This window comes from Dermacentor albipictus, chromosome 3 (genome assembly GCF_038994185.2).
Source record: "Dermacentor albipictus isolate Rhodes 1998 colony chromosome 3, USDA_Dalb.pri_finalv2, whole genome shotgun sequence".
Lineage (NCBI taxonomy): Eukaryota > Metazoa > Arthropoda > Arachnida > Ixodida > Ixodidae > Dermacentor > Dermacentor albipictus.
This window is the reverse complement of record NC_091823.1, coordinates 75,286,443-75,307,773: the sequence shown is the minus strand read 5'-3', so window position 1 is coordinate 75,307,773 and position 21,331 is coordinate 75,286,443. Positions and strand designations below refer to the sequence as shown.

Here is a 21,331-nt window from a genome sequence, read left to right as displayed (position 1 = left end):
CTGTTCACCTGTTGTTTTTTTTAAAAGTGCGGAATGGATATCTCACCAAGCATGCAGCAGCTTTTGCTTCCTCGCAAGTTGTGACCGGTGGCGCCTCCCAGCAGACAAACGTGGTAAAGGAAATAAGTCACGCAGAGTTCCGGTCCACTCTGCTGATTTTGGTGGAGCATCTTTTTCTGCTCCACAAAGTGACTCCCGCTCTGAATCCACTCCGACTCTCTCATTGGAACACCTTTCTCCCGCCCTCACTCCGTCATTGGAACAAACTTGCTCCGAAACGAGCAGAAAAACTTGCTCTGACTCCGCCATTGGAATTCAACATTAGTTCGCCTTGAAGTGAGAGGCTGTGCAAAGGTCAATTCTCTCTCTCCTGCTACCGCACTTCCTCGCTCCAGCCTTTTGATGAAGTTTCCGCAGTCATTGAGTGAGACGTGTTCGTGTTTGTTCGTGCGCTTGTGACACCATGCTTAATTTAGCTAGTAAGCAAATCTTTAGAAGTTTTTACGGCCAATGAAACTACTATCCTTACTTTTCACATAGCTGTCTACTAGTTTGCTATCGTAGTCGATGCTTCGCCTTTCGGGCGAAACTGCGACTTCTTTTGTTTATCACAACTTTAGTGCATTGGAAGTAAATCTTGGCTTTTCCAAATGAGAGAAAGTTGTATTTATGTATGAAAGAATGATGTGTGCAGTACTGTAATGGAGTTTTCTTTTTTTAGGTCATGGGTGCGCATTATAACCGAGATAACTTTCTTCCTTCTTTTTTTTGGTTGCAAAAAAAGGGTGCGTGTTACAATCTAGGTCACGTTAGAATCGAGTAAATACAGCAAGACAGCCTGAGATGTAGTGATAAGAGGCTGGGGAATTTGCAGTCATAAAGTGAGTTTGATTGACAAAGGACAGGTATAATTGGGGATCCTACTACATTCTCTTGTCATCTAGTGGAGTTAAAATTGGCCGATGATAGTGACGAATGCCTGCTGAACACAAAGAAAAGGTTTTGTTCAGTGTGAGCTATCTTGGTCATTAACTACAATAAAATGTGCAAGCTATACCAGGTGTGTGCAAAGAGGTCTTCCTCCTCATGTTTGGAACTGTGCCTGTCCATCGGTTGACAGCGCAATTATTTTTTTTTTTGCTCACAATTGTGTAGACATATTCATAAAATTTCCATATACTGTAACCTGTTAACTGCCACGGTGGCTCAGCAACTGTGCCGTTTTGTTGCTGAATACGAGGTTGTGTACACGAGTTTAATCTAACCCACTGTGGCTACGTTGGGTGAGCAAAATGCAGAAAATGCCCACTTATATAGAATTTTGCATGTATTAAGAAACTTAAGGCATTTGAAGCTATTTCATGAAGTATGTTAAGTTATAGATCTGATTACTATCTAGAACACCACTTTGCCCAGTGTTGCATCCCTCATTAAATGTAACTTCAGGACATTCATTTCAGTCATTTGCGTAGAACTTTCCAGAAAGAAACATTGAAAACAATGTTGCTTGTTGAAACAGAATTGCAGAATTCTGGGATGAAGTGGTGGTGTTACTTATAAACTTGAGCATACAGTCAAGTCTGTTATGAAAGAGAGATTTCATTTGCATTCATTACCATAGATTTTTCTAATTTTTGCACTGAAGAGAAGAAAGCACAGAAAGGTGGGTTCTTCGACAGGAGAGCTAGTTAACAAGTTTTAGAGAATGAGGTCTGAAATCAAACTGCAATAGTAATTGTCGCTTGAGGACTGATTAAATGTTCACCTTTCATATCGTCGCGTCCTGTACGTATACATATTTGACTAGTGCCAGGATAATGTGAAGATTCTACCGTATTACAACACTATTCGCTATTCCCCTTTGCGTATCGTCAGTGGACACTATGGCACTCCTTTTATATTATTACCAGGATCGGACAATTGTGAGTAAAAAAATGATAAAGAAAAGGAACACAACCGTGCAAAAGGAAAAGAACACTGGCATAGGTGCTCTTATTAGCCTTCTTGTGACCTTATCTAAATGTTCTATTTCTTTTTCAGGTAGCATGTATCCAGCTTATTAATGCCTTGGTTTCTGGGACAGAAGACTTCGATTTTAGGTTGCATCTTCGAAATGAGTTCATGCGCACTGGTCTGATGGACATTTATGAGGTAAGTTGGAGGGGAGTGGCTGTGTTTAGAAAATGTGCATTGAACTATGCTGACATATAATGCCCTTCTCTTTGTTTCTGCAGAATCTTATGAACGAAATCATCGAAAGCCCCGAGCTTTCCCTCCAGCTCAATATTTTCAAAGAGACAAAGGATTTTGATTTTGAGGAGCTTTCGCAGAGATGTGAAAGCATCACTCAAGAATGGAAATATCCTTTTCTGGTTGTTTGATGCTAAAATTTTTTTCATTGTGTCATAACCTAAATGAGCCTTCATGCCCTGTGTGAGTCATTTGATTACTTAAGTACTATAGGCTGTAAATGCAGCCAATTCATATTACTCTAAACTTTCTTGGACCACATGTTTTATTAATTTATCAGAAGTTTGAATTCGGTTGAATTGCTTTAGAGAACGTCCAGTACAGAATTATGGCTTACTACTAAAGCAAATATAGAGACTTAATGATATCTGAACAGGCATACACATTCAGGGACAGTTGTATTGATACTTCTGGTTGTAATAATCTGTTATACTGCATTCTATTAATGGCGCCATTTTGCTGCAGCACCTGTCGACCTACACAGCAGCTCTAGTACTTCAGCCTTGATATGGCAGGCTTTAGTAAAACAAAATTTGGAATAGAACAAATTTAACAAATCTGCTGATCACACCTTCATTGAAGACCTTGTATCTCTGGCCACGATTAATGAAGTTCTTGTGAGACGTGTGCTTCCACTGAAACATCGTAAAAATTAATCACAGAAACGAAAGGGTTGTGGAAGCTGATGCATCATTATTTCTACTTGTTATTCTGTGCGAAATTGGTATCAGCAAGAGTACAGTATAGCACCATCGAGTCTCGTTAATTTGAACATTCGGCTTATTCGAACTGGCGCCGTGGTACAGTCAAAGTTATGTGTATTCCAATGCGCGAAAACGTCCGGTAATTCGAACGTACGAGCATGTGTGACAGTTAATTCGAACATACTGCGCTCCGACAATGCTCTCAGCAGCGCGCCAAATCATGCGGCGCCGCCTCCGACCAGCATTCCATTGACCCCGCCATAGAGGAAGAGCTTAGGAGAGACTGCTCAACGTCGCGCACGAAGAAAAAAGAAAAAAAATAATTGTGATGGGAATTTGTGTGCAGGCCTCTGCAGGCGCTCATCACCGATTACTTCTGTTAGTGACAGGTTAGTGACTTCTGTTAATGTTGCGGCACCGCCATGTACCACATAGTGTCAATGTACAAGAACATGTGAATTTTCGGATGCTAAAGAACCGTCGCCGTCCAATTTTCTGGACTTCTTGCCATGACTGCAGGTCCAAAACGGCATTAATCGAAGCCACCACCACCGCCATATTGATTATCGCGCTGCCTTGAGCCTGCGCTTTCGCTTGCAGCTGCTTGCAGCGATTAGCTTGCAGCCATAGCCGCACCCCGGCAACGCCAGGCCTAGCTACTTCGATGTTCGCCACCGAGCTACTTGCTGTTTGGTGCCGTGTTTTTCATTGAAATAATTAGCTGCTGTTAGGAATGGCGCCAACTACGACTTTTGTAATCCTCGCCAATGGCTTCGGAGCGTGGAAAGCGTGGCGCATTTCATAAATGCAAAATGTCGGTTCCCAAAAGTCAACTTTCGCGGTGCAGCATGCAAGAAGTTCGAAGGGGCAATTGTCACGGGACATGGTGTGTTTATTTTAATTATACATGCATGTAACCGCCGTCTCCTATCACAGTATGAGCACCGATGCGCTTAATAACTGACTGTAATTTGTAAATACGTGTGAATAAATCTTGTGGAATTTCCCACTCGTGTTAGCTGAGTGCATAGGTGCCACTGCAGGTAAATCCTCCATTCAATTAGCTTCCTTCAATTCGAACGTATTTTCGGGCCCACTCGAGTTCGAATTATCAAGATTCAACTGTACTAAGTATAGCATAGTATAATGGACAAGCAGTTGCTTCACTATCCACCACAACATTACACAACCCGTCTCGCTCTGCATGCTCAATTACAGAATGCAGTTCATCCAAGTCTTCATGTCACTATAATGCAATTGGCAATGCAATTGGCTAGTTCTGTAGCAGTTCCTCATTGGCTGCTTGCACCTTGGCAGAAAAAATGAGGGCAATCGACAAAGTTACGTGACCTTGACTTTTTCGCACTGATGTGACTGAATGCTTTCAGCTGCTGAAGAGCTCAGTGGCTAATACGCCGTGTGAAATGTCCTTCCTGTCAATACTGCAGCACTTGCTGTGTATACGTGACGATGTCATCGTCAAGTAAGTTTTGCAGCCTGTTGATATAGCTTGTTCCATGCGCAGTGTCATGCAGTGTTCTGAAATATTTAGGGGGTTGAATTTTTCTTTAACTCATCTCCTGTCTACTCAAGGCTGACATTTTTCATTGTTGAGTCAAAATGTATATTTCAAACAGTTTATTTTTTTTATTAAAATGTAAACATCTATACAGAAATAGCCTGTCTTCATAACCAAAGGTGTAATGGGCTTCTAGTCGGAGTTGATCATTAAAGGGGTCCTGAACCACCCCTCGGGCTTGATGAAATAACATAGTCCGCGGGTAGCATATGCTGTTGTGAATATCTGAGCCAAGTTTTGCTGTAGTACGCTGTGCAGGGAGCTCGCAAGCGGAATGCAAAGTCACTTTTCTCTCAAACGCTCTCATTTCAACAAAAGCCTGCCCCTCATTCTCTTCTGAACACTTTATTTCGTAATAAAGTGGATTCCCATACGCGGCTGCTATTGGTAGCTGCGGTCTGCTACGTAGCATAAATACAGCGGCTGCCGCAGGGTGCTGCCACAAGTCCACTGGCTAAGCACACTGTGGCTAGCTGAAAATAACTGTGTTTGGCTTGCATTTAATGCTTCATAGGCACCAAAATTGGAAGTCGTGGCATCTGCATTAACATTGAAAATGAAACTGAACTGCACCTCACAGTGACATTTAGAAGGCGGAGCATTGTGGGTACACCCCACTCCGCCGTAGCCTTCGCAGTGCAAGGCATTGAAAAAGCAATGGGAGCACAGCAGAGACATGTTTGATTGCCAATTAACTCAACCTCTGCTGAACACATTGCGGCAAAGTATTCCTAAAATGGCCTATTTTCACTTCAAATGCCTTTCTCCACTTCGATAAAAAGTGGTTCAGGACCCCTTTAATAATTCATCTGATAACAATCTATCACCCTGTCATTTCTGTTTTCTACATAGTTCAACTCATTCGAAAATGCTGCGGGGATTGTCTCCAGAAAAGCAGCTGGCATGAATAGACAGAATGAAACAGCAGCACACTTAGCCGCAAACTATGCTGGCCAATTTTGAGACTACTAAGTAATGGCAAAACATAGCAAGCCTCAAAAATTGCCTATTCTCAATGTAGGGTGAAATTGCAAGTGTATTATCAATGCCGTACATGTGCATTCACAACCCTTTGGCACGAATTTAGGTGGTTGTACAGTCGATCCCAGATATATTAAACTCCGATATATTCAGATAGTGTCTATATCAAACAGTTGTAACATCCTCTTGGAAGCCCCATGCACAAGTATAGCACTGTACTATGCGTATATTGAACTCCTGTTCACTGCTGCATGCAATATATCGAACACTGTGCCGTGCCCCTGCAAGCATGCTTCTCTGAATGGGGCTGCAACAACTTTTTGCACCATCAGAAATATTCTGTGCTGACAGAACGGCACTGCTTTGGCGGCTAAAGACATTGAATCTGAAAGGCAGTACATGGCATGGAGGAAAATTTGGCAAGGTGTAGCATGTCTTAGTTTTGCTTGCTGCAAATATGGATGGCTTGTGCACACTACGACCATTTGTTATTGGCAAGACCAGATAGCCATTCTGCTTCAAGAATGCGAAAGGTCTCGCAGTCCAATATACATTCTACAAGAAAGCACGGATGATATACTCTTATCTTTTGACTAAGTGGTTCTGGGCATAAGAGGCGAATTGGAGATGTCTGTGCCGCCAGGTTTGTCCTCTTATAAACAAGGGCTTTCCACAAATAGCATTTTAGGGTTCTGTGAGTTGCCAGGATGAATCCAACCCCAACACCCACTTTTTCATTACAGTTTGAATGGTTTGGTTTGGTATTTCATTACAGTTTGAATTTTAGAACACCACCGCAAGCCACATCTGCGTTTTGTAGAAAGACTATCATTGTAGTAGTGCACGAGACTCATCGCTGTACATGTCGAAGGTCCGCAGGTCATATTGAATGAATTTAAGGCCAACTGAAACGAAATTTTCGACCGAGTAAAAAGCCTGGTTTCAAATAACTTAGACATGCAGAAGCCTCTGTGCAAAATCTTACGCTTGAAATACAGGTCAATGTGGCACAAAGAGCTCACAAAAAACGATGTTTTTCATACCTAAACTGAAAAAAAAAAAATGCTGCCGTAATCGCTCGGCGGAAGTGATGTACAGTGAAAAATGTGGAGAACCAGCACCAGTACTGTCGGCTTTCCTTGCTTGTATTCCATTCCGGTGTATTAGCGAACAAGTCCTGCATGTCTGCTAGCCACAGAGTCGGTATACTTTGTTAGCTGCTTCGTGGGCTGTGACAACGCCATTGCGCACCCACAATGTGCTTTTAATGCGAAGTATATTCTACAAATCCAGCTAGTTATCTCTATCTGTTGACTACGTTCAACAGCAGGGCCTCGATGCATTCTGCCTCCACTTGAAGTGACGCATTAGGGTGGCCAAGCTAAAGGTGCAGTATAGTCCGGCTTAATGTGGGCACGATCCACGTGTGGTGCAGTTATGCTACATCGGCGAAAATTGGACCTTCTGCAGTTTAGTGTGACTAATCGCACACTGGAGCAGCTGGAACCAGCAGCATGCTGTTCGGGTTCACTGAAGCGAGCGTGTTGCGTTTGCGCCTTCGACAAAGAAGTGCTTGCTCGCCAAGCACTTGTCCGCTAATGCTGTGGCAACAACTGATCGCCTTGCTGCTCCGGGTCAGGTTTCATAAGTAGGGTACAATTTTAGCGATTTTAATGTCCCCAGCATGGTGTATCCGGCTTCACCGGCCACTGCCTAGCAGGCTGGAAGTGCTGGACTCGTCGACAGATCAGACAACTACCGCCATCTGTAGTAAAGGATGATAAATAGCTGAGGCTTGGCACGGACGACTAGAGGGGCTCTGTGCTAAGTGTGCATAAGCTCGGAGCCAGACAGGCCGGACTGCGGTTGTGATAAAGCTTCGCCCATTTTGCTCGGGCAACATTGCATTCCTGAGAGAGATGCCGATCAACTCAACAATGATGAGCGAGCAATGTGCCTGGCTGTCTAGGCAAAACATGGCACAACTATCGACAGTTGCGTACGGTTCTTCAATATTCGCCATATCCACATCTCTACTGCTTTGCTGCCAGGTGCATGCATCGTCTGCATAGGTGCTATTTAATAGCTGCTAATAAAAAAAATTAAGCCATTATCAGCCCTGCGGCTTTGCCAAGATTACTTTGAGTGTGTATGCTAGGCATCTCACGTTAGGTGAAGATGCCTAGGTTTACACTAGGGTTCACGTTCGAGCAACGTGAGCTTTTAGGATTAGCATTGCTATCAGTACATTCAAGACCGCTCCAGAGCGCAAGCTACTTATGAAATTCATCTGCAAAAAATAAGTAAACTTTTCTGTGTTTGACATGGCCTTGGAGAAGCAAATCAGAAATTCCCATTTCTCCTGATCTCGGGAAACTGACCGAGACGTTCAGAGTGAAACTTCAGATAAGCTTTAAATAGGCACATTTTATATTTTGAATGATCAATATATCAAATTATTTCACAATCCCATTCGAGTTCGATATATCCAGGACTGACTGTATATCTATGGCAGGAACTGTCAGAAGTTTACCTTTCTGTTTTGTGTTACATGTATTTTTATTTTTTTACCCCAAATAGGCCTGCATACTTCAAGCTTATTGATGGTTGTATATCTCAAATTGTACTGCACAAGAATGGCTATGACCCAGATTTCAGGCGATTTGCACGGTTCCCTGTGGACATTGACACACTAATGGGTATGTTTCCTGCTGCTAGGGCTTTGCACTTGAAGGCAAGCCTCGCTGGCCTTGTCTGCAGTTGAGAAAATCTGTATGCATATTAATTTCCAGAAAGCATTTGCATAGACGACATATTGTTGTCGTTGTAGTGATAACTACATTGTATTGTGTGTGCCTCCAGTAATGCGACAATGAAGTGATTTGGCTACAGCAATTAGGATTTACCATAATTACATCCCTTCATCTGTTTTGATGGTCAGTTTTGTTGGTGTTAAATATACACATAGTCTTGATGATGACATACAAAATTCTATCTCAGAATAAAATTGTAGTCATGGCTCTGGATTGCCTTGGCGGGTTCACTGGGTGGTCTTGGCAACAAGGAGCATGAGTTAAAAATTACGAGCATGCATAGCTACAGTAAATATTGTTTTTAATTTGTCACTTCTAAATTTTCTTGTTCTGTATTCTAGAGCACATCATCCAGAGTTCGAGAAGTGAAGAACAAGAAAATGTGGAGCAGTTGCAGAAAAAGCTGGAAGAAGCACTCACCCAGAAGCAGGAGTATGAGGCTAGGCTGGCCAACTATGAAGCTCGTCTTCGAGATGGACAAGGCTTTCAGGTGCGTTGACTTTAGACTATCTTTTGAAAAACTGCACTTTCTTTCTGTGTTTTTCCTTGACTTTTGGATGAAAGCAAAAGGGTTTAGAATAGATTCTAGAGCTGATAATTATGAAGGAATGTGGTGCACTATCACCTTTGCTTGTGGGTGGCTCTAAATTTGCTGAACTTGGGCATGTATAGCTTGAGCCTCGATATGACAGAAATGTACCTCCTGCCGACAACTCCATTAATTTTACAATTCTGTTAAAGGAATATTTCCTGTTTCTGCAATCTGAATAATGCTCTGGAGGCTCTTATAACAGTTCTGTTAATGAAAACTTTGTCAATGAGCATTTTTCAGATATTTCATTTCATTTCTTAGTGCAAAAGTCATCATTTTGCATCTTATGAATGTAATTCACAATAGCGCACATTTGTTGAAAAATATGAGGCCTATTCCTGATAGGCTAAATATCATGTTGTAGCCAAAGCAATGTAAGCTGCGGCACTGTTGTGATGGAGAAACCAATCACCCGTATTCTAAATTTTTGTGTGTTTCCTTCACACATTCTTAATTGCCTTTATACCTCCAAGTAAAATGTCTGGTTGACAGTCTCTCCAGGGCAAATAAATTCCTGCTGCGGTATTCCACACAAAACGCTGAAGCAGAAGAAGAAAAAAAAAAGCAATCATCATCGTCGTCACATGAATGCACTTGTCACATTTTTTGTTTGTTTGTTTGTTTTGGCGAAGAAAGCGTTTTCAACTGACATGAAGCTTGCTTTATTTTGGGGCTGTACTTACAGCACCAGCTTACATCATCTGTAACAATCTTCAAAAGAAGGTCTAGGTCACTTTCTATGCGACTTTTCAAATCCTGGCACAAGATCAAACAAATTTCTTTTGTTCTGTGCTTTTGTCCTCTGAGCAGACAGGGAACAAACTTTGCGGCAACACATCTCGTCTCTAATTCCACATTCAAAATAAACTCACAAACAAGAGGTCCACCTCATGGCAGCAGCTCCTGAAATCTTATCAGTTGTGTAGCGACGACACCCATTGTTTTATTTGTCATATTGTTTTGACAATCTCATAGGTACGATTGGTTGAAGGTAGGCTGAAGCAAGGATAGTCTTTAACACTTGTTTCTCTTCTTGAAACCAGCAAAACCGCTCAAAATTGTGTATAGCTTAGCACCTCCTCTATAAATGTCGTTTGAAGCATTTTTAGTGTTTCTTTGGTCATTTCTCAAGGATATTTGCTGTCCACTACGGACAAACGTCACAATTTCATGATGGTAGCGCTACAATGGTTCAAACAGCTCTCACCACAAAGCCGTAAAACATTTTACAGTGATGTCAACTTGGTTACTAACTTAGGAATTGTCAACCTGCACCCACCTAATGGGACAACACAGCAATACAATTACAAAGAGCTCTATAAAGGCAGCTTTTTTTTGTTAGTTGGCGCTCGTACTAGGCTTAAATATTAGGAGAGCACATAGTACCAGCCTGTGTTCATATTTCATTTAGCCATGGACATAATGCAATGTGTAAAGGTTGCTCCTGCTCCATTGTTGTCATGGTGTTTGTTTGTCACTTGCTTATTGTACAGCAAGTTCTGTTTAGGTGGACATAGCTTGTGAGAAGTTGACATCGTAAATGCCCTACGCAAATTGAAGCATTTGGTATTATCACCACATTTATATTTGACAATGAAACACATTGCTATTAACATGTGCCAGTACGCATCTCCCATCCACGTTCTTCTTATGTGTGCTTATATATGTCTTTCTGTACAGTTTAGGAGACCCATTAGGTATGGTAGCAACATGAAACAAAACAGGCACATAGAAATAAAAGAATGAATTAATAATGCAGGATGACATATTCATCATCAAGATATGGTTTTGTCACAGGAATTTCCAGCTTTAGTGAGTTGTGTTACCTGCAGATGTTTTATCGCAGAGTTTAATTTGAATCGGATTGTTTTCTATGTCATTGACATAATGGCTCCCAGCATGTAACCTTAAATGTTTTCCAAGCCTGAGTGGATAGACGTATTGGGGTACCCTACTTTTTTCCTTTATCTCATTTATTTTCCCCATGTGACATTGTCTGCTTGCGCTGATGTGTCAGTAGAGAGTTTTTTCTCTCATATGTTTCTTGCTCTGTAACACAGCTGAAGCATTATAGTGCCCTACAGCACTGTTGCATTGTCTGACTGTTACATTTTCTCATTCTACACTTCTTCTGCCTCATCCGCCCGTGTCCCAACCCAGAGCCCCAACAGTGCCAAACTAAATGTGCCCCCTGGGCTGCTGTCTGCCACGGGGGGTGGAGCACCTCCTCCCCCACCTCCTCCCCCTCCACCACTGCCAGGAGGTGGCGGCATTCCTCCACCACCACCGCTCCCTCCCGGTTCTGGCATTCCTCCACCTCCCCCCTTGCCGGGAATGGGTGGACCCCCACCTCCCCCTCCCTTGCCAGGGATGGGACCTCCCCCACCCCCGCCTTTACCCGGAATGGGGGGACCTCCACCCCCTCCTCCACCACCGGGCCTGGGCGCCATGTTGGGCCAGATGCCCAACGGGGCACTTCCCATGTCACCGCTCCAGCCCGAAGCGCTGCCGCATGGCATGAAGCCCAAGAAAAAGTACACTGTTGGAACCACTCTCAAAAGGGCCAACTGGAAGAAGGTCATGCCCCAGAAGGTGAGCATTTGTTGTTTTTTTCACCGTACCCTCTGTTTCACCATGTGCGATGCAAAACATTGTGTAAAGGCGATGTCATGCTGAGTAAACAGGGGGCAGTCTTCTGTGTCAGCACTTCTGTATGTCATCGCTACTATGGTATGTGTGCCGCAATGTGAAGACGGCGTACAGATGGCGAGAAACAAACAACAAAGCACTGATTGTGAGTGAGTGAGTCAGTACTTTGTTGTGTCTGTTTCTTGCCCTCTGTGTCTTGTATTCGCTCTGTTTTTCACAATAAGCTGCGTACCAACCAGCCCAAGTAAACACAGTCTGTGCCACTGCACCAACAATAACAGCCAATAGTCAGAGCTGGCATCAGACTTGTGTGAAAGAGCATAGTCACTTGACTTTCAGCTGACTTGACTGTCATGCTAACCAGATGGCTGTTGAGGTCGTAAAGTCTGTTTTTGACTCTTATGTTCCGGTTCCTCACTTGGTAACAACAGTCATAATAACGAAGGAGCTGTAAGTGCTAGGACAGTAAAGTTGAAAGCAGTCAATTTTGATAGCTGCAGTGGTTTTGGAAGGCAAAATTTCTGTAAGCCGTTTATTCATACATTGGGCAGTGCAAGTGCTACGAGTAGGCATGTGCAGGTCATCGTCCACTGCTAAAGAAAACACCTCATTAACACTGAAAGTCCCTTGCCATAAACATTGATTTTACATTGGTGGAAGAAAGTGGCTGGTATGATTAAATCAGATATCAATTAAATGTTAAGATTAGTCTGCAGGGCATTGTGCCAAAATGAAGCTGCTAGCCGGGCATGGAAGGCTAACAAGGTATTTTCTTTAGCAGGGTACGACTCTGTACGTAGTAGCTTATCGTATGTATTTCTCACTACAGGTCAACCTAACTAACTCGAGACTAGAGAGTATGGCTGCTATCACACTCAAGGGCCTTCTTTTGGAGTGGATATTTCTCAGGAGCTAAATGCACTGTAAGCTACAAAAAAAAAGCAACAGTAGCATTATTAGGGGACATGCAATACCTTTCAAACCAAAGAGGGCATATGGGAGTTATTTTTTTTTTTAACCTATGTACAGGCGCCGACAAAAGTGGTATACTCCACGCAACGGGAGCCGGAGCAGCGGCACACTGCATCGCGACGCCATCTACGTTGACACGAGTCAAGCGACATGTTTGCAGATAAAGGGCACCCATTGGCTGTCTCGATTCCAGATGCTGCCTGTAGATGGCGTTACGACGCAGTTTGCCGTTGCTCGGGCTCCCGCTGCGTGGAGTATACCACTTTTAGTCGGCGCCTGTACATTGGGGTAAAGGGGGTGGGGGGATGAGTATACTGGTGAAAGCATTAGAAGTGGCCTTATATCTTTTGTTCAAGAGCCTTTTCATGTAGAGGTGTGCTGTACACATATGCTGCACTTACTGTAAAATTTGTCCTGTAAGCTGTCCCTGTGTGAGTCTTCTGCGCTTCAGTGATCTTACTGTAAGGTATCCTGAAATCTGCCAGCATATTTGCACTAATGAGCTGCTCTTGTCCTCTTTCCTAGGTGTCGGAAAAGGCATTCTGGGTCAAGGTACGGGAGGATGAACTTGAAAGTGAAGACATCTTTGAAGGCTTGGTTTCCAAGTTCTCGTCGGAGCCACCTGCAAAAAAGGACAAGACGGAAGAGAAAGTGAATGTAAAAAAGACAAAAGAACTCAAGGTTCTTGACGGAAAAGCGGCACAAAATCTGAGTAGGTCTCCCTTACACCTTTCCTTTTGACCTCTTTGTAGCAGTTATGTCGGCAGTGTAGCACTCAACGCAAACTGTGGTGTGGGATTCTCAAGTGACTTTCACTATTTGTGGAAAACACGGGGAAGGCGGGAGATGGAAATTCAAGATGATGAGCAAAACGAGAACAAGGTAAAATCGGGTACCAATGTTTTGTCAAGTGGACTTGTCAAGACATTGGCTCCCGCTTTTACCCTGTTCTCGTTTTGCTCATCGTCTTGCGCTATTTGTGTATGTTAATGTGTGGAATTGATATAAACAATCTTTTTCATGCACCAAGTGGTTTTCATTCTTTAAAATTCTTATGATGTTAGTCTTGATGACTTGTTAAAGTTAAGAGGAGTGGTGCCTCTGGTTCTGCTATGTACATTGCTGTCTGTTTCTGTAAAGAATATTTTTACAATTGATTTTGTAAAGTGTTTGAATTTCGCTCTTGTGAGTTTTTAATTCTACAACTTTGTTCCGCATTATTCAGTTACCTTAATTGTTGCCTTATTGCTCTCTGGTTATTAGATCATCTCAACTTATGGTAATTAATATATAAAATTCTTATTGCTTTTATCAGTAATTGCATACTGTATGGCATTGCACGTACAGTTGAACCTTGATATAATGAACACTGATACAATGAATTATCAGATATAGCGAAGTAATTTTTTGTTTTGGTTGCAATATTTTTGTAATGAGGTTCTACTGTATTCGAATCGAATACGTCAAAATAGACAAGGAGTGCAAGTTTCTTTGACTTGTAATTGCAAATGCAAAAGATACATTAAAGTGAAAATTTAAGTTGAACTTTATTGGTACATTGCACTTATAAAATTGTGATAAGGCTACATGGCTACAGTGCGCAAAGCCTTCGTAAGCCAGAAAAGATGCAAAAATGAAACCTGAATGGCGATGGCCACTCACTTTCAAGTTCCCGCATTGGCTCACTGCAGCATTATAGATTTCAGCAGTGTCTTCTTTGCACAGTCGGACCCGGATATATCAAATCTGAAGGGGATCACAAAAAAGTTCGATATATAGGTAATTCAATATATAAAATAAAGATATTAAGAAACATTATTAACTGTATTGTTCACTAGTTAGTGGCTAGAAATAACTACATTGTGTTCAAAAGTATGTAAAGGCTCATCCTGATAAACTTTCTAGGCTCTTTCTGAACTGCCGAGGTTCAGTTAAAAAAAAAAAAATTGATATCTGAGATTCTGTTGGCTATGTCTGCTAAAATTTCCAAATTCAGATATTTTACATGAAATTGCTACAGCACTTCGTGAGTTTTGCTGAAGTATTATAATACCTTAACAAAAATTGTAGGATGTCACTTTTGTCTGCTCCCTGCACTTTAACAGGTACACTTTTGGGAATTTCTTATTGTCAAGCTGTTTGCAGCCTCCTTAAAGAATCCTTGCAGAATGTTTTTTTAGGCAGCGCTTTAGTACTGCAAAAAAAAGAGGTGAGGCGTGCACACAAGAGTAGAGAAGTGGTTCTGAGCTTTAGTACTGCCACTTAAGGTGATGTGCCCATCAAAATGGGGGAAGAAAAATAACATCAGGCATTGTACTAATGCGTGTATGAACTGTTTAGTGTTCTGCATATTGTTTGATTTCCTGCTCCATTTCTCGCACTATTTTGCTAACATGAAGCCATGCTCACGAGATCAAGTTTAGACATTCCGACAGTGTGTGGGTAAGTGCTGATTATGCGTTGGTTATGCTACCACATTGCTATTACGTAGGTAGAGACATTGCTTTAACACATTTACAGTATGGAAGCCTTGAGCTGGTAGCATGAAATCATATTTGCTGCTTCCTGTTTTGTTTCTTTAAGATGTATTCTTTTGTGTCTAAGTCTTAGCATAAGCACAGCAGTTATCTGTAATTTAATTCTTTCTCATTGCACTGTGCTTTCAGTGATACTGCAAGGCTCACTAAAGATGTCAGCAGCCACGATACGTGACTACATCCTTGAAGTGAACGAGGAGCACCTGACGGAAGCCATGTTGCAGCAGCTCATCAAGTACTTGCCAGAGGCTGACCAGCTCAAGAAGCTGTGTGAGCTCAAAGACAACCTTAGCGATTTGGCTGAAGCGGAGCAGTTCGCTATCACGGTGAGAGAAAATTGTTTCATGGTGGTGCCATTTTGAGGCGTTAAATGTTAGTGAGACCGTCTCTTTCTCTTGGTGTGAAACTGAGGATTCCAGAAGTTCTGACATTTCTAGCGTGGTGCAAATTAAGTGCATCTAGCTAGCAGAACAAAGGTCACTGGTTAAATGGCTGACATATTTTAGCATGGCATGATGACACTTTCTAGAAGAAAAAAATCTGTCAGGCAGACATTTCAGTTGTAAAGGCATGTTAATAAAGTAGCCCTTCTTGCATTAGAGTGTGAAATGATCCATTGCAAAAGCACAAGAAAAGACCATAAGGAAAAGTGTGATGGTCTTCTCTCACCTCCGTCATATTCCTGGAATCGCCGCTTTCTTGTCTCGACTGTCGTCACTTAAAGGCTTTACGTGATGTAGCTTTTGTATGCTTGCTTAACTATTTCTGTATCTTGTTACTGTGATTGGTATTGTTTCTTACTTTTCCCCAAGGTGTGATAACTGTGAAGAAAAAGCATTCGTTTGGCACAACCTCATTGCAAAAAAAGAAAGAGAGAGGGAGAAAGAAAACACCTGTAAACAAGACTATAAGGTCTTCTTAGTTTCAATTTTTAATCAGTTCTTTGATAATACAGTAGACTTTCGTTAAATTGACTCCGTTTAATTAGATTTTTTTCGATTAATTCGATCCCAACCAAAGATGTCGGCTGGCGCCCATGGGTCCAAATTATCATTATTTAAATCCTAAAATTGCCCTTCGCCGGATAATTCGAACATGACCAGTCAACGCACATGCTCCCGACCCCTATGGTGACTCCAGCTGCAAACCCTTTAGTAGCAGCATGTCTTGGTAGTGCTCAGGGGACAGTAAGTGCGTTGAATATGTGTAATCTCCTGTCAAAAAGGCATATTTTTGGCCTACCTTAGGAAGATTTTCCTGAAGTAATGGTAGCTCACAATGTCTGATTACAATAATTACCTGATTCTAACTTGTAGATTTTTCCCCCCAGAAAATTGGGACGAAGATTGCCTGCGCGGTATAATTGAATACGAAATCAAAACCATGCTCATGGCGTTTGTATGCTTTACCACACAGCATATCTGTATTGCGGTGAAGCTGGCTTTAAAAAAATACCTCAGGTTGCGAAGCTGACTTTAGGAGACTGGCCGCTATTGTGCAACACATATTAAACCCTTGCCCGTTTTTCTTGGTAAAAAGAGGGTGCACATTAGATTTTTTCTTTGTTTAGGAGTCATTTCTATGTTAGTGTTCTACTACGGACTTATGGAAAGGGGGCGTGCATTTGATTCGGGGGCATGTTAGAATCTTGCAAATACTGCCAAATGATACAGCAGTGGGTTTTCGCTTTTTTCTTTTTTTTTTCTGCATCGTGCTTAATTCGGCCTGTCGGATAAATCGATCAAATTCATCGGTTCCGCCAGGTTCAAATTAATGGAAGTCGACTGTATCTGTTCTTGAGCATCTGTTGGGAACAGTGGACCTAAATGTCTAGTAGCATGTGGGCTACAAATTTCATTGAGATCTGAAAAACCTGTGGAGCTGTTCATTGTTCAGAAATACAGAAGGAGCGGTAACATCGATTACCACAGGCAATCAGTAAAGCATTGCTTGCAGCAGCTGGATATTCTTGGTTCAGGTCCCTCCAATTATCATAATGTCCTGTGCCTACATTTGTTGCCCTTTCACTCCGTCGCACACGGAAGCGCCACATTATTGCCTCCTTCAATCAAAAGCGATTTCCTACTTCCTTTTGATCGCTGTATTAGTAACTATATCACTTTATGGGCACTTTCCGCTCTCTTAATTGAGTCATTATTTCCTAACATTTGTGTTAACCTTGAAGTTACATGGCTGTGTTTCTGTGATTTCAGATTGGGAGTATCAAGAGGATTCACTCGAGGCTTCAGTCTATCAGCTTCAAGCTCCGATTTGCAGAAATGGTGCAGGACATCAAGCCCGTAAGTACATCTTGCATGGAGCATAAACTTTGAGCAGCATTCTGCATGCTGCAGTGCGTACCTGTGTGCATGATTCTCTTCCTTTTTTCGCCCAGGGTATTGTGGCGGCCACTGAAGCCTGTGAGGAGATCAAGTCAAGCCAGAAATTTGCAAAAGTTTTGCAGCTTGTCCTACTGCTTGGAAATTATATGAACACTGGTTCCAGAAACGCACAAGCCATCGGCTTTGACATCAGCTTCTTGCCCAAGGTATTGCAACCATTCACAGCCACTCTTCCCATCTTGCTGTGTTATATAACTTTCATGCCATGACAATTTTCTATATGGTAGGACTTTAACACTTTTTAGCCTGCAGGAAAAGCAGCGGTTTTTTTGGGTAGTCTCTTAAATGCTTTTTTTTCTATATCACAGAGAATGCTTGATACTAAAGTATAAAGAATCAGATTGAAAGGGAAGAAATTCTCCTTCTGGCAGTACTAGTCCCAAACAAGATATTTATTGAATAATATTTGAAAAAGAAAATATTTAAACAAATATTTTATAGAAAGAAATAAAAAGTTATGTAAAAACGTCATTATTGCTTCACACAGAAATACCTTAAAAAATTTCAGAAAATACGTTTCATTGCAAAGTACCTGTGCAATGTTCCAGCAAATATTGTCCTTCTGTGTAAAAAGGTTTCTTGAGATATAAAAAAATATGTTCACTCTAGTAATTAGCCCTAGCGTTATGCTGAGGCCGACTATCGGCCATCTTTCCCCGTGAAACTTGACTCCCTGCGTGGCCACTGGCAAAAGATCCTGATGGAAGGATGTTAACACCCTGCAGATAAGAACTGGGACCTTTAAAACATGCAGGATATCTTTATTTGAGCACATGGCAGCTTTGAAATGGTTCTGCGAAGAAAGCGAAACTCCTTTGTGAAATGTGAGAAACCGAAGTTGTCTTCCGCATCAGTGCTGCTTTCAAAGTCCAAAAACTCGCACACAAATGCGTTGGAATCGGTAAAAATTCGATGTTTCTGTGCATGAGTGACGCACACAGCTGACACCATCTTGGAACCTGCGAGCGCTCATCGTACCGACTACGCCCCTTTTGTGAAGGGACTGTAAAAATCCGCAAGCGGCAGAAAAAGAAAACTGAATACCGAAACTGCCTAAATACTTGCTAAATAACCCAATTATTGGCACTAGCTGTCTGAGAGTGCTCGAAAAGCGGCAAGATATTAACTTACAACCATCGAAAGTGAGCTTTTGATGGGAATAGGTGCAGACAAGAAGGTGTTAAGCTGCACACATATTATAAGAGTGTACTGTGGGCTGTGCCTTCTTTCGAACAGTATGAGGGAGATATACATGCACAAGAGGGTGTATCATAAATGCACGCGTATGCACGCACAAGCACACACGCAACTCTGGAGTGTGTTGCATACAAACTTGTGCTTGTTGGTTGAGACAATGTTAAATAGGGTCCCATCAGCAGTCACTGTACGAGTGGCTTTGCACTGCAGAAATGCAAACAAGTTATGGGACATTTAAGGGCTGCTCAAAACTCATCGTGTGTCACGCTGTTCAGCTTTCAGGAACAAAATCGCATGACCAGAAGTCAACCTTGCTCCACTTCCTGGCGGAGACGATAGAGAAGAAGTTTCCAGACATTTTATCCTTTGGTGATGAGCTCAGCTATACAGAGAAAGCAGCACGGGGTAAGTTCAGTTCTGAATTGGTACAGGTTAAAGACTTTCAAGGCAATGGTACTTTCATGGGCTTTTTGTACCATGGAAAAAAAAAAGAAGATGCTTAGCCCTCTGTGAACCATGCTCCCTGCCACGCCACCTTTTTTTGTCCTAGATATTTAGCCAAGGTGTAGCACAACATTGAAGAACTTTGTTGGTTTTTTTTTTTTCCTTTCTTTTTCCTGCTTTACACTGGGCATTTTCATAGGTTCCTCACGTGAAGTGCACGAGGTGATGGGCCATTTTTAGCTCATAAAATTCTTCACTATTTCAGTTCAACCACATCTAAGTAATGTATACAACAAACTTTGGTTTAACAAACCTTGAACCTCGTTTAAATCATACTTTATTAAATAACGTTTCCTATAATGTTTGGGAAATGCGAGTGATGCCATATATATTCATAGCAGTAAATGTTCATATACTTTATTTGCTTTGCCAGGAATGTGCATGTTTAAAATGGCTATCCGAATTTGCATTTGCGCCAGTGTTGCATAATTCAGGTTTTTTGACTGTCATTTTGTGTAGTCACGAGCGAAGCACTAGTTGATATGTAATATACCACTACCTGTTGTTGGGCTAGTTGCTTCTTTTCTGCATACTGTCCATGCTCATGCAAGCAGCTTTTGCCATTCGACTCAATGCACACTAAACTTCTTAAGAGGGCAATAACCCCCATGTGTCTTGAGGCGGCATTAGCGAGGTATTGTTTGGACAAGATGCAGGAAAGTTTTATTAATCGGGCTGCACGACTACGTTCATCCGGGCATCTTTGCTCTGTCATGGTTGCAGTGGCTGAAACCCTTCTTAAACAATTGAAGGGCAAGCAGAAAGCCAAGCCGCTGGGGTAAAAAAATGCCGCAAGTTGTCCCTTATATGCACCAAGTGGCTCACGACCTGAAGAAAGTAGCTAACAGGCACAGAGTACTTACTGTTTTCTTTTCTTCCTTCACGGAAATTGGATGTCTTGTGCCCACACATTTGGGTACAGCAGAAGCTGTTCCTGTGCAAAAAAAAAAGCATACTAGGCTGTATGTGCCCTGTGCGGTCAGCATGGTGACGAAATTTCGCTTACTTGCAGAAGCAAAGATGCTTTGGCACAAGAATTAATGGATGGGTGCTACATCAGAAAGCAACACTATATTTGTATCTGTGATACATCTGTGGCTCTGCAATTCTTTGCAATTCTGAATGCAATTCTTTGATTGTATGTTTGAATAGGCATGCCTTTTCTTTTTTTTTTTCAATTTCTTCTCCGTGGCCTGATTGTGGTGCATGAATGCATTTGTCTACTCTGGCACGTTTCCTATAAAAGTGAAATTGCTTAGAATAAAATTAATTTCGAGTGATGCTTCTTCTCGTCCATGTAGCTGTTTGGCAGCTAACTGACTCTTATGCAAAAGCGCACCCCTGTTTCATTCACTGTGGTTAACTCGGACCATGATCTCAACTACATTGGCCAGAAAATTTAGTTGCTTTTTGTCAGCACACAGAGGCTAGTGCACACGTCACTAGCATGTCTCCAAACATCCCCATGAGCATAAATAGAACATGCTTGACACAAATATTAATAAAATTTGGGGGTCGGAAAAAACAAACGCAGCCCATTTTTTTCTCCATGCTTTCTTGCATGTTCTTCACAGAGGCTGCCAAAGTGAATGTACGATGTGTGAAGACCTCCTCAAATTAGAATTGCAACGTAATATGACTTTGTTATATGTACTGAATTTAGAGGCATAGTGCACAAGCTTCTCTATTTCATTACATTGACAGTCAGGACAAAATTATGTCTCATTCACTTGTACATACCCTCATTCTATATGGTTTGAAGCGACCGGTACTTGCAAACAGCCTCTCTGTAACGAGTGTCTATATCTTGCATTTTTGCAGTTTCTCCGGAACAACTGGAGAAAAACCTTGGGCAGATGAAGAAGTGTGTTGCCCAGTTGGGCACTGACCTCAAGACATTCAAGTCCCAGGGTCCCAATGACCGGTTTGCTGAAGTCCTGAGCGTATCCTTTGTGTGTGTGGTACTGCTTCATGTTGCATATATGCATTCTTTTAACTTTCTGGTCTTTTCTTTTCATAATGTGAAAATTTTATATCGTGCTTCTAAATGACAAAAGCCAGGGAAAAATAAAGAAAATAAGTATTTAATCTGGAGTTTTTGGTAATGAAATGAAAATTTTGTTTTCTCGTGAACTGCCAAAAACCCAGTGT

General features: G+C 41.9%; 1 protein-coding gene across 4 annotated transcripts in view; it reads left to right on the top strand.

Annotated features, from left to right (window-relative positions):
* dia (diaphanous related formin 1) overlaps nucleotides 1–21,331 on the top strand; it is a 49,339-nt gene that overhangs the window by 14,429 nt on the left and 13,579 nt on the right. For all 4 annotated transcript variants that reach the window (XM_070535617.1, XM_070535618.1, XM_065430059.2 and 1 more), the window contains 12 exons: nucleotides 2,041–2,151; nucleotides 2,235–2,359; nucleotides 4,321–4,437; nucleotides 8,095–8,213; nucleotides 8,669–8,817; nucleotides 11,080–11,511; nucleotides 13,066–13,252; nucleotides 15,207–15,403; nucleotides 17,291–17,377; nucleotides 17,473–17,625; nucleotides 18,952–19,081; nucleotides 21,002–21,123. In XM_070535617.1, coding sequence (XP_070391718.1) covers nucleotides 2,041–2,151; nucleotides 2,235–2,359; nucleotides 4,321–4,437; nucleotides 8,095–8,213; nucleotides 8,669–8,817; nucleotides 11,080–11,511; nucleotides 13,066–13,252; nucleotides 15,207–15,403; nucleotides 17,291–17,377; nucleotides 17,473–17,625; nucleotides 18,952–19,081; nucleotides 21,002–21,123 — 1,929 coding nt within the window. The remainder of the gene's footprint in view (nucleotides 1–2,040; nucleotides 2,152–2,234; nucleotides 2,360–4,320; nucleotides 4,438–8,094; nucleotides 8,214–8,668; nucleotides 8,818–11,079; nucleotides 11,512–13,065; nucleotides 13,253–15,206; nucleotides 15,404–17,290; nucleotides 17,378–17,472; nucleotides 17,626–18,951; nucleotides 19,082–21,001; nucleotides 21,124–21,331) is intronic.